Genomic DNA, 12,904 nt, shown 5'->3' on the forward strand with positions numbered 1-12,904 from the left:
AGCATAAATCCATGAAACAGACAAAACTGACGATCCTGGTTGTCCAGCTCCAGCAGGCAGCAAATAAAACCTCAGCCTTCTGACCGATGATCCACCAAAGCCCTTCAGCTCACTGACTCCTCTCCTGGCAGGCAGGCTGGCTTCCAAGTCTCGAGTCATCCCCAAACTGCAGCCGCTCGCAACTTCCTTCCCGAATCATGGTGGTCTTCCAAAAAAGTTGTTTTCACAGTGCAATCCCCGATTCCTGGAAGCCTTTTTCAAGCCATTATTTTGGCGCAAAAAGACTTCCTGGAACGTGATTGGCCTGTATTGGAGAGCTCTCATTTGCTCCCATCCTCCTGAGAAGCTTTACTTGATTGGCTCATAGACCGCATTTGTGATTGGCTGTAAATGCGGTCCACGAGCCAATCAAAAACTGGAGAGCACAGCCAATGCTGTCTAATGTGGAAGGACAGCAGAGCTATGCATTGGTTTTTATACCTCAATGCCGATTGGCAGTAATTGCGGTATGCAAACCAATCAGAATCTGTGTTCTGTGCGGAACAGTGGCTTTGCTCATCGTTAAATCTGGAGCATTCCACATAATCCGGAGCACTTGGATGCTCAGCCTGCGTTGCTGGTGTATGTGTGTGTGTATGTATGTATGTAAGTAAATGATGTCGAGTTAGCAGCCTGAGAATATTTTGCGATGAGCAGTCCTAACACTGTTGCTGGAGTCCTGAGTGTTTTTTCAGACAGACTGTACTATTAGATCTGACATAATAATGAGTAACTAACTTTAATTTGCCATTGGCTCTTACTGAACATTAGTCTTCACAGAGTTCTTTTGTTTCCAGACATGACCTTTTAGTAGAAGAGAATGCAAACATATTTGGGAAAAGTAGTACATATGCCGCTTATTTCATTTTATTACATACATATTTTTTTGTTTAGTTTTTGCATCTTTCACATTTGCCACATTGACATAAAAATTAATAATGTTATAGTGGAGTGATTTGTTGTACTTAAACACATTTGAATATGTTAGTGATGTCTGGCAGTGAGTGTATCTTTTTTTACGGGGCTTATTACCTCCGAGGTCTTGTTCTAATAATAGAGCTTTCCTGGCGCGTCCTTTTAAAAAATTCATTAAGTGAAGTCAAGCTTAATGCAAAATGTTTCTACTGTGCTGATTTTTTAAAATTTTTTTTAGGAATGATCTTCGAAAATAAACAATTGTATGGGGGGGTGTTAGTGAAAATGTTATTTTTTTACCAATTATGTGCAGATTAAATTACCACTTTCTGTAATGCTTTCTCTCATTTTTGTTTCTCTTCACAGCAAAATGCAAAAGCGTTGTTGTCCTGCAGATGAACCAGAAGCCAGATGATAAACAGACTGAAATGCTGAATAGGATAATGGCTGAGGCTGGAGACAGAAATGCAACTCCAGGTCTTTGTAAAATGTTAAGTATTAAAGAAGTAACAGATATGATGACAGGAATGTCTGGTAGTGAAAGCATGTACATACGCAACTTCTTTAGACCAGCTGAGCAGAAAAATAAGGACTTGGAATCAGGACCTGCTCATTCACCCCAGGTAATTAGAGATTTTTACTGCAATTTAATTAGTGCTTATTTGTCAGTTTATTTTCAAACTATATAAAGATTCCTAGTAATAGTGCATCTGTTGTATTCACTTTTCCTGTGACATTTTAATTACAGATTTTTTACGTGCTAAAAACTTTGCTTCGGATGTAATTTTTTATAATGAGAAAATCTTTCTCTTTGAAAAGAACTTATTTTCAGCTTTTGCTTGATTGACAATGATATCAAAGCATAATGTCATGCATTTCTGTTGGCAATCTGATGCTGAAGTGGTCACCTGGAGCATCAAGCTATGCATGACAATATCATATGTCAGCCCTTTATGATTCATTTATTTCCTAGCTGTATATGTACCTTATAGCTTATTGTCTGATTTTTACAGTCACAACTTTAATCTCCTTTTTCTTAAGTCTGTATTCTAGCCTTCTGTTGTTTGTTTGTCTTTCGGCTTTTCCCGGTTAGGGGTCGCCACAGCGGAACTCCGGTCCGCTAATGATTGACAGTAGATTTTCACGAACACCGAGGTGCCAGCTCGACATTCAACCTTCAACGAAGGCACGCCCATTTACGCATGTCTTTCGAATGCCCACCCAACAGCAGGGAGCACATGCAGACTCCACACAGAAGGCACTCCCCGCACTCCAGCCAAGAATCTGATGGGAGAACCTTTTGCTGTGAGACAACAATGCTAATGCGGATATTCTAGCCTTCTGCTTGATCTTCTTAAATGCCAGTAACTGAGCAGATGTTTGTGTGGTCTTTGAATTAATGGTGATTATATCAGTTTGAAGTGCTTGTTTTGTTAAAGGCATGAACTTTTGTTCTTGATGTTACATGGTATGTTGCAAAATCATTCAGGAAAGATGAAAAACATTACCGAAGACTACATCTTGTATTTTGATCACTTTTCTCAAAATTATGGAATAAAACAGTGGAGTCATCCTCCTCTTTAGGCAGTTCATCTATATCATTCCATTATTTTTCTTCCATGCAGAAAGTCTTTTTGAAAAGAATACACAGAAGACAATACAGCAGTGTGGAAAGCCACTATTTCCTTTGAAGCTGAGCACTCAAACTGGTCTGATATGTTCCCTTTTTAAGTTGCATATTTCAACATCTTCCTCTTCATAACTTGAAAAAGAGTAGCTTATTTGTGTATTCATATATTTCATTGTTTTAATGGAGTATGTACCACTGAATCAAAAAGACTGCTGAAATATTAGTAGAGGACTTGGCTTTCTGTGATTTTTGAATCATAACTATTTGGAGAAGCAGGTGGATTTACAAGAGTGCTTTTGCTATCTATACTTTACTAAACTCTTTGTCATACCTCTGACATCTCTGCATGGATTAAGAACATTCAGAAATGTCTTTAACTGCTTATATGAAGGGAACTTGTGAGAAGAGGTACAAAGATTTTATTTGTTTATTTATGATTTATAATAGTACTGTTGCTAACCATAGTTCATAAACTGTATCTCAGGCCATTTCCAGTTGTGTACAGATTAAGAACATTCAGAAAAGTTTCAACGTTTTAGGTGGAGGAAATTCCTGAGAATGGTTAAAAAGAAGTGTTAGTTATGTAAGCATGTATTACTGTATCTTTTTATTTTTGTAACTGGGTTGAGCCATAGGAGAAAACCTCCAAGGATATTTAGCAGTTGTAACCCAAATTGAACAGTGATTGCTTTCTGAAAATAAACTGTAGTACAAGTAATATATATATATATATATATATATATATATATATATCAATAATATATATTTCTGTATATATTTCTATATATATATATATATATATATATATATATATATTTCTATATATATATATATGTGTGTGTGTGTATATATATATATATATATATATATATATATATATATATATATATAGTATTTGAATCACTAAACTATAGTATAATATATGCAGGTAATGAATAGTGTATATAGTACAGTAATTGTATCATAAAGAAGAAAATAAGTTGAGTGAAGTCCCTAGAAAATACACTTTAAATATTATACTGCTGCTGCATCACCGAGTGGATGTTTACAGAGAATGTGTACAAGCTCCATCTCTCTCAGTTATTGTAAATTCCATGCTGTTTTGTTCTGTTCTATTTTAGCTAACACACCTGAGTCTTTAGGGAGAGGCAGAATCCCAGTATAATGCGGTGTGCTATGGAGTCAGCACAGCAGTGCAGAATGCAGGTCACATAAGAAATGTCAGCATGCAACATGTAAATAGTCTAGACTTGGAGCTTAAACTATGATCTTTTAAAGGGCTGTTTTTTTTTTTTGTTTTGTTTTATCTTTGGCATTATGGCATTCCAGTTGGACACATGAAGAATGGGACAATCTGAATATAGTATTACCATGTACATCATGGTTACAGAGTGGTGGATGACTGTGTTTAGTACCTCTGGATGGATAAAATGGAATAGCTGTGCTTATTTTCAGGGGGAAGGTAGTATGCTCTGATTTTAGAGGAAATAAGCTTTTTTGCCTCCTGGGGAAAACATTTGCTAGGGTGCAGAAATTTTTTTTCCAACTGTGATTCATGTATTTCAGAATCCCAGTCTCTCCTTGTTTCTTGAGCTTCGCCCATTTCAACATCATCCTTTTCAACTTTGAATTATACTTTTCTGCTTGTGCTATGTATAGGAGCCTTCACTGTGTTGCTCTGAAGTACCCCTTCAAATTGGGTAATCCCAATCCACCTTGTTCTGTTGGAAGAATCACCTTATCCCAATTGACTCGTACCATCTTCCCTTTCCAGATAAAATGCTTCAACTCTTTATTAATTGCTATCCACAACTTCTCCTCTGATTGATAAAAATGTGCCTAACACGTGTATAACACTAAAATGACTAAAACATTTTAACTGCTTGTACTTACTCTCAATACCTATATAACAGCGCTTCCATTTTCTCATTTTGTTTATCTTTTTAGTCTCTTCCCACTTATCCTTTCCTGCCCCACTAAAATCATTTTTAATCTGTACTCCTAAATACTTCATTTTATCATGCTCCATAAATATGAATATTGCTGAACCAACTCATGTATAGGTACATAATATACCACTATTGTCTTTGTTTTAGCTTTATTAATTTTGTATCCTAGAAAGAATTCCAAGTATATCAAAATGTTCCACAACACTGTAAGATCCCTTTCTGGTTTTGTCAGGTGTAAAATAATATATATCATCTGCAAATGGATCAAGCTTTTCTTGACTACCATACAACTTGTATCCTTGGATTTCCGAGTACCTTATTTTCTTTGCCAGTGGTTGTAAATATAATGTAAATAACAAAGGGGAGCGAGGACACCCCTGTCTGGTTCCTCTGTGCAAGCTGAAATGATCAGAGAGGATCCCAGTCACTTTAATTTTCACTACTGATTCCCTCATATATCCTCCTAATCATCCTTATAATTTTATTAGGGAATGCAAGTGCTTCCATTGACCAAATCATAAAGTTCCAGACAAAATAATTTTTTGATGCAGAACATGCTAAGGAAGAAATACAAACGTTTGTCCAACAAAAAGTGAAATGTGAAACCGAATGAGATTCTGCTTCTTGTTCTTCAGGTAATAAAAAACACAGAGAGACTGTGACGGTAAAACCTTTTCCTGTGTTGCAATGAAAAATGCTTGAGAGAGAGAAAAAAAACACAAGACTAGACTAGAAGAACCAAGGGTATGTTGGAAGGGGAGAGGGAGATAAGGAATAAAACCAGCAACTTGGAAACTTACAAATAAATGTGGGATTATAAAGCATTAATTATAGTTGTGTAACATGACAGATCAAGAAAGCCTAGAGATATTGGAATTTTTTGACTTTATTAAACTTGCAGGGGGTCTCTAAAGCATATGCCGTACTTCGTCATCAGTGTTTGGAGGGAACACTTAGGAGAGGGGAAGAGGAAGGAAAGAGTTAACTGTAAAAAAAAAAAAAAACTTTTGTTCTTAACAGTAATATTTGTATAGTGTGTGATATCTGCATGTAATAGCCTAGTACCAACCTATGAACCTATCAGCTCTAGGGCCTATACAAGCCTAGCCATAACAATTCCCTGACTATTTCTTCCCACACTATTTACTTCCCTGGACCCCGGTCTAGCAGGGCGACTAACGTGATCCCAGGGGTGAATTTCCTTTCTCCCATCCAATCGTCAAGGTTCCTTTTGAAGATGGCCAAAGAGGCACTCTGCTTGACATGTATGGGCAATCTATTCCAGAGTCCGGGGAGTCTCTGGGTCAGGAACCTATCCCTCCAGCTTGTTTTGTTTATTGTGATGACAAGGTTTAGATCCCTGGAACGTGTGGCTCTGAGGGATTGGGATTTCTTAAAGTGTAGCATGTCCAACAGCTCTGGGTTTGACATGGCCTTGTACGTTAAGCAGAGATTGCCTCTGAGTAGACGATATGCGACAGAGTATAGCTGGAGTTTTTTAAGGCAGTCAGCGTAGGGCATCTGCATTAGGCCTGTGATTCTTTTAGTGAGGTATTTCTAGTTGCAGATGTCATGAGAGGTACATACCAAATGGGGTGTTGTATTCTATAATGGGTCTAATGAGGGATGAGTACAGTGGGACAATGACCTCCTTTTTTCTGGATGAAAAGCCCTTAGGGATGAGGTGTGCCACATAGAAGGATTTTTTGACTGTTGTGGCGATGTGATTATCGAAGGTGAGACCACTGTCCACCTGTGTCCCCAAGTCTCTTATCACACTTCTGTGTTTAGTGTACTGCCACCTATATGGTAATTCACGGGTACATGTTTTTTCCCGAAGGGGATAACTATACATTTCTTGGCATTGAGCTTGAGCCCATGGCTCTGGCACCAAGCATCTGTTTCTATAAGGCCCTTTTGTAGAGTATCCACATCATTTGGGGATTCATTAATGGCTCCCAGTTTGCAGTCCTCTGCGAACTTTGTTAGCCAGAGTCCCTTAGTGTTGGCCTGTACTTCAGAGAAGTAGATGCCAAACAAGAGCGGTCCCAGGACTGAACCCTGAGGTACTCCACTTGTCACTTGTCTGGAACTGGATTTGGAGTCGGCTACTTTTACAGTGTGGGTTCTGTCAGTAAGCCAGTTAGCAACCCATTCGGTGACGTAGGGATTAATGCCCAGCTTAGTAAGTTTATCTATGATTCCAGAGTGGGGGATGGTGTCAAAGTCCTTGGCAAGGTCTAAATAGGCTATGTGGACCACCTTACCCTTGTCCATGGCTCTGGAGACTGATTCGAAGAAGTCAGTCAGGTTCAGGAGACAAGTTCGGCACTTCACGAATCCAAACTGGATGGGGTTCAGTGTTTGAAGGTTGCCAGTGTCTTTAAGTTCCATGATAATACACTCCATGGCCTTGCAGATAAGGCTTATCAGACTGATGGGATGGTAGTTTCTGGGATCCAAGGTGGATCCCCCCTTGTGGAGTGGGATAACTGTAGCTCTGCGCCACTCAGTAGGCACGAAACCTGAGGTGAGGCTATGATTAAACATGACACGTAGGTGAGGCGCCAGTTCATATTGTAGTTCACGTAGTACACAGCCCAGGATATCATCTGGTCCCATGGATGCTGTATTCTTAGCTTTGGAGAGTGCGTTTTTTTACCTGTGTGGCCTTTATTACTGGAATTTGGCAATCTTCCGGTATTTAGATGGGCCATTTAGGGGGTGAGAGAGGGGTGAAGTTGGCACTGAATCGATCTGCCAGGATATTGGCAATATCCTTGGGATCAGTATATTTAATGCCATTCTGTTTTAGCTCAGAGCAGATCTGAGCATTACCATTTAGATTCTTGACGTAGTTGTAGAATGCGTTGTGGTCATCTTTGGAATTTTTGGCAATTTTATTTTCATAACTAGCTTTGGAGGATTTTATGAAGTATCTCAGTTTCTTATTGAGACTGGTAAGGGAGTTTTTTGCATCCTGGGATGAAGTATAGTTTTCTCATTTATTTTCAAGTGTAATGGGAATACTAAAGTAAACACATGCCTCTTGTTTTTTTTTTCCTCCTTTTCTTTTTCTTCTTGTTCAGTTTTAAGAAATGTAAGCAGTGTAGTGTAAAAAAGTCTGTTCAAAAGAGTTTGATGCAAGAAAAAATGATGCACTTTTCCTCATTCTTGTGTAGGGAAATGACTGGATTGAGCCTCTTGGCTTTATCTAGTAAGTTTTAAGAGAAAGCAAATAAATAAAAAGGACGTTGAACTTAATAAAACTTTCCTGTAGAATATAAATAAAATAAATGACTACTTGTAGAAGCAATTCTTTTTCTGGTCCTTATGTCTCCACTGGCACATTCTAATAGAGAGCAATAAAAACAGAATACTTCTTTCTTTTAATGACTTTCTTTGTGTCTAGGAGGTAATGTTTTCTGCAATCATTCCAGTGTTTTCTCATTCTGGGAGAGCAGTAAAGATAAACCAGACAGCACGTAGTAGAAGCACAGGTTGTGCCATGCACCTTAGTATGGATAACCTTCCTTTTAGGTTAACCTACGTCTGTCTGTGTGTCTGTCAATTTGGGACAGTCATTCCTATTAGGAAGGTAAAACTTCGATATTTGAAGATGTACATAGCTTTGTGTGTTAATATTAAGTTAATAGTTTTTTGGGATGTATTGGTGGTGTATTTATTTTTTGTTTGACGTCTTTCAATAAAATAAAAAGATGTTATGTAGTCCTGTCTCACCTACATTCTTCACCTGTGGATTTGGAGCCAAATATCGGCTCCGACTCGGCCTTTTTACTAGCTCGAAAGTCTTTGATTGGCTGGGCTAAGATGATATCCCACAATACACTGCTCCACATCCCCAGATCTCATTTGCTGCTTGTAGAGCTTAGACGTTGTCTCAACTTGGCTGTGGCTAAGTATTGCTAAAACTTTTTTCCTGTGAAAAATTTTGCTGATTGTTGTTATCCTAATAGAGCCTTTTCATAGCTATTGTTGCTGCGTTAGTGTTTTGTGAGTTGAGTGTTTTTGTGTGTTGTGGGACCTTGTCCTCCATTGTGGTGTTTGTCTGGCTGTCGTTTTGGTGCGTTGTAGTCCTTTAAGTGGAGAACCGTTTTTGTTGGAGGTTCTCCCCTGTGCCTTGGTTGCTTGTTGTACTTGTGTTGACTCTCGGTCTCTGTGTTAGCGGTTTCCCACCTTTTGTCAGTAGTGGCTGCTACTGTTGTTAGCCTTAGAATGTCTAAGGAGCAGAAATTCCCTTTGGTAACTGATGAATATGGGAAAGATTTTATAGGGACTAATTTTATAACTACATTTTCAGAAGATGCACTAAGCATCAAGACCATTATCATCAAAAATTGGCCATTCATTTTGGATGATGCCTCCCTAAAAGAATGTCTAGGTATGATCCCAAATATCACCTTTAAGAAGGGGAGAAACTTAAAGAACATTTTAGAAGTCAAACAAAAAGAAACTTATAAACCCCATCATGGAATGTCAAAATGTGGGGCCTGCAGGATGTGTAGACACATACTTGTGACTAAACATTTTGAAATTAATGGGACAAGATTCTACCTCAATGATAAATTTAATTGTAATAGTAAAGGGGTTGTTTACTTGGCTTTGTGTAACCATTGCCCCTGTTACTATGTAGGAAAGACTGATAGAGCTATTAAAAGTAGGATTTATGAGCATGTATATGCCATAACTAAATCTAATTCAATAAATGCCCTGGCTAGACATGTGGCAGCCTTCCCGGATCATGAATTTAAATTCATAGTGATAGAAAAAATTTTTGACAATGGGAGGGGGGGCCCTGTCTCTTTGTATTTAGAAGAGAAGGAGCTATTATGGCAATTGAAATTAAATGCTTTGGTGTCTCCTGGATTAAATGACACCGTTTCCATTATGAGTTTATTAAAATTAAGAGCATTGTTCCGATAAGATATAATGCTTTGTTTTAAATGTATTGTTTATAAGATTAAGTATATGTATTTAAAAAAAAAATTTTTTCATCTTTATTGACAGGATGTGATGTCATGATAATTTTTTGTATTTAAGTGATCATTTCCCTTTTGTATGTATCTGATGAAGTTTATCTAATCAGTATAAACTAAAGTGCTAATCTTATCTATTTGTGGCCGGTGTGGTGTTTTCAGCAATTTTATTTGTTTAAGGAGCAGAAAGAGCATAAGCCCTCAGGCTTTAAAAAGTGTACGAAGTGTGCTTATAAGATGTCCATCACAGATGGACACTCAGTCTGTGTTTACTGCCTTGGAGCCATCCACCTACAGGAGTCATGCAGTTTCTGCCACGCATTTAGTTCTTGGGTGCTCCAAGAGAGGAAAAACAAATTAATCCTAAAGGGACTGCTAAAACCGTCCTTTGAGGAGGATTTAGGTTCCTCTCCCAGCTCCCAGTTGAAGTCTAAATCCTCAAAATCCAAGAAAAGGTCTCTGGCTCCATCTGTTGCTTTGGAGCCACCTTCTAAAATCACTATTGTTGAGTCTGCTTCCTTGGCTCCACCGTCATCGGGGCTGCAGGAGGTAGCTGTGTCTAGTGAGTCTGCGTCCGCTCTGATCATACTGGAACCAATTCGGAGCCGGTGGCCAAGTTTGAGGCAGTGTTCTCCAGATAGGAGGTCTAGGTCTCCATCCATCTCCTTAAAGTCCTCCAGGCTTTCCGATTTGGATGTAGATAGGGTGGTGCAGAGGCTCCTACACTCGCTGGTGTTGGCCAAACTTTTCTCGGCTCCTACCCAGTCGGCTCCGGAGCCGGCTCCTAAGGTTGTTTCTGCTATTCCTCCTCCGAGCACATCCTTGTCGTCGGAGCCGGTAAGCTCCGCTGCGAGGGACGTTCCTGCGCCGGCTCCAATCCCACAGCGAGGTTTATCAGTGCATGCATCGGCTCCGACCTTGTCGGTTCCGTCCACAGGGTTTGAGACTCGGGTCTCCTCGGTTGGGCCCGAGGGGGATGCCTTGCAACACCCTTCAGTTCTGAGCCTCCCTCTTGGTGCCTCGGCTGTGGGGACACCGGTCCCGGTCATGGCCTTGGAGGGCAGTTGGTCCTCTGATTTGGGAGGTCCCGCCTTCGAGGCTTTGCTGAGCGCACTGACTAGGTAGGCTACTTCTCTTGGATTGGTTCTACCGTCCCCCACAACACCGGCGACAGCTTCTGACGCTCACCTATCCTTGGACAGCAGAGCGCCAGGGCCTAAGGATACCTCCACGAGTGGTCCCCTTCTTTCTGAGGGGCCCTCAGAGCCTGTGCCTGAGGAACCCCCCAGAAAGAATTTGTGCAAGAGGAAGCACGTAGACTCCCAGGACGAGTCCCTCACTTCCAATACTGACCTCGAGGAAACGGAGGGGTCCCCCAAGTCTTCCTCTAAGGACGTTTTGTTCTCCGATATCCTGGAGATCCTGAAACAGAGTGACTGGCCCTCCAAAACCCCCTCCGAGGAGAAGTCAGTATTCCTTAAGGCTTTTGGCGCTCAGCCCTCCGCCTCCTGGGTGTCTCCACCTTTCGACGAGCTCCTTGACCTTATTTGTCGAAGGGTGTGAGAGAGTCCTGACTCTGTGGAGCCTGTTTCTTAATGCCCCAACAAATTTTTGTCTGCTCCCCAAGGAAAAGAATTTTTAACTAAGGGAGTTCCGGTAGATGCTATGGTGGTGGCGGCAGCCACCCAAAAGGAAGTTGCTGAGTCTTCCTCTTCGGTCCATCCTTCTAACAAGTAGTTTAGGACTATGGACCAGTACTGGAAGCGTACCCTGTCTTCAGCTACCTTTACCTTTACCTTGCGGTCACTGAATTATTTGTCTCATTTCACGTGGGTCCAGAGAGATCTCCTTAAGGAGTTAGGAGATACTCTAGTGGGTAACGTACTTGAGGCGGTGGCCCAGACTGTCAATGCTCAGCTCTCTATCCTCAACTCCATCGCTAACTCGTCCATGCGACTTATTTTGTACACGGCCGAGGGAGCGAGTAGGGCGGCTAGCTCAGGGGTGGCCCTCGGGAGGCAAGCCCTAGCTACTCCTGTGTCACTTTGCAGAGGCCTTTAAGTCTTCCTTCACTGATGCCCCCTTTGATGGTTCCTCCTTGTTCGGGACCAAAGTGAAAGATACCCTCACCAGGTGTGAGCAAGAGGGAAAGACCTTGTCTGCCGTAGGAGTCAGTTTTTCCCTCCCGTCGAGACCTTATCCCAAGGCTCAGCGAGGGGGAAAGATGTGGTTCAAGAAATCACAAAGGCCTTTTCCTGCTACACAAGGTGAGACCCCCTCCCGAGGCAGGGGAGGGGGGTCGTATTCAGGGAGACGTCGCCTCAGAGGCAGAGGGGGCCCCCGCAATTTTGAGGACCGCAATTCCTTTCGTGGTTCCTCATACTCTCTCAGGAATGAGAGTATGAGGAACCACGATTCCTTTCGTGGTTCCTCATACTCTCATTCCTGAGGGTGTGCCCAACTGTGCTTCTCCGGAGCCAGTCGGGGGTTGACTTTCCCGGTATCAGGAAGCCTGGGTCAACATCACCCAGGACCGATGGGTATTAGGGATAATCGCCGCAGGTTACACCATCCCATTCTACTCTGCACCCCCTCCCGTTAAACGGAACCCAGACATCCCACCCAGTCAAAGGGATCAAGCAGCATCAGAGGTTTCTCAGCTGCTAGAAAAAGGAGTCATCCAACCAGTCCCCCCAGACCAGATCGGATTAGGGGATTTACTCATGATTCTTTCTGGTGCCGGAAAGAACGGGGGACCTGAGACCCATTTTGGATCTCAGCCAACTCAATCATTACGTACGCAAGGCCAAATTCCAGATGGTCACGCTACAATCGATTCTCCCATTGTTGGGAAAAGTATGGATGTGCTCCATCGACCTGAAGGATGCTTACTACCACATCAAAATGGACAGAGCATCCAGATGTCATCTACTCTTCCGGCTGGGAGCCAGGCATTTCCAGTTTTGAGCCCTGCCCTTTGGTCTCACCACAGCCCCCATGGTGTTCACCAAGTGCATGGCAGTGGTGACGGCTCACTTGAGACATAAGGGATTCCAGGTGTTTCCGTACCTGGACGACTGGCTCCTCTCCGCCCCCACCAAGCATCTACTTCTTCAAAACAGAGATACTACCATCAATTTACGTCACCAGTTAGGCATTACAATAAACTGGAAAAAATCTGCCTTGCTACCTTCACAGCGTGTCTCATTTATAGGAGCAGAGTTGGTCACTATTCAATTGAGGGCATTCCTACCACTGGAGAACCACTGTTGTTGCAACAACAGGTTCGTACGATGATGCCTCTGAGACGTGTGAAGGCAAGGCTAATTCTTCAATTACTGGGGACAATGGCGTCTACTATCATGATGGTCCCG

General features: G+C 41.6%; 1 protein-coding gene across 3 annotated transcripts in view; it reads left to right on the top strand.

Moving 5' to 3' along the window:
* SENP7 (SUMO specific peptidase 7) overlaps positions 1 to 12,904 on the top strand; it is a 2,310,641-nt gene that overhangs the window by 1,501,761 nt on the left and 795,976 nt on the right. For all 3 annotated transcript variants that reach the window (XM_044071599.1, XM_044071598.1, XM_044071600.1), the window contains exon 14: positions 1,321 to 1,577. In XM_044071599.1, coding sequence (XP_043927534.1) covers positions 1,321 to 1,577 — 257 coding nt within the window. The remainder of the gene's footprint in view (positions 1 to 1,320; positions 1,578 to 12,904) is intronic.

The sequence above is a fragment of the Protopterus annectens genome, chromosome 5.part0 (assembly GCF_019279795.1).
Source record: "Protopterus annectens isolate FY-2018-M chromosome 5.part0, PAN1.0, whole genome shotgun sequence".
NCBI classification, from domain to species: Eukaryota; Metazoa; Chordata; order Ceratodontiformes; family Protopteridae; genus Protopterus; species Protopterus annectens.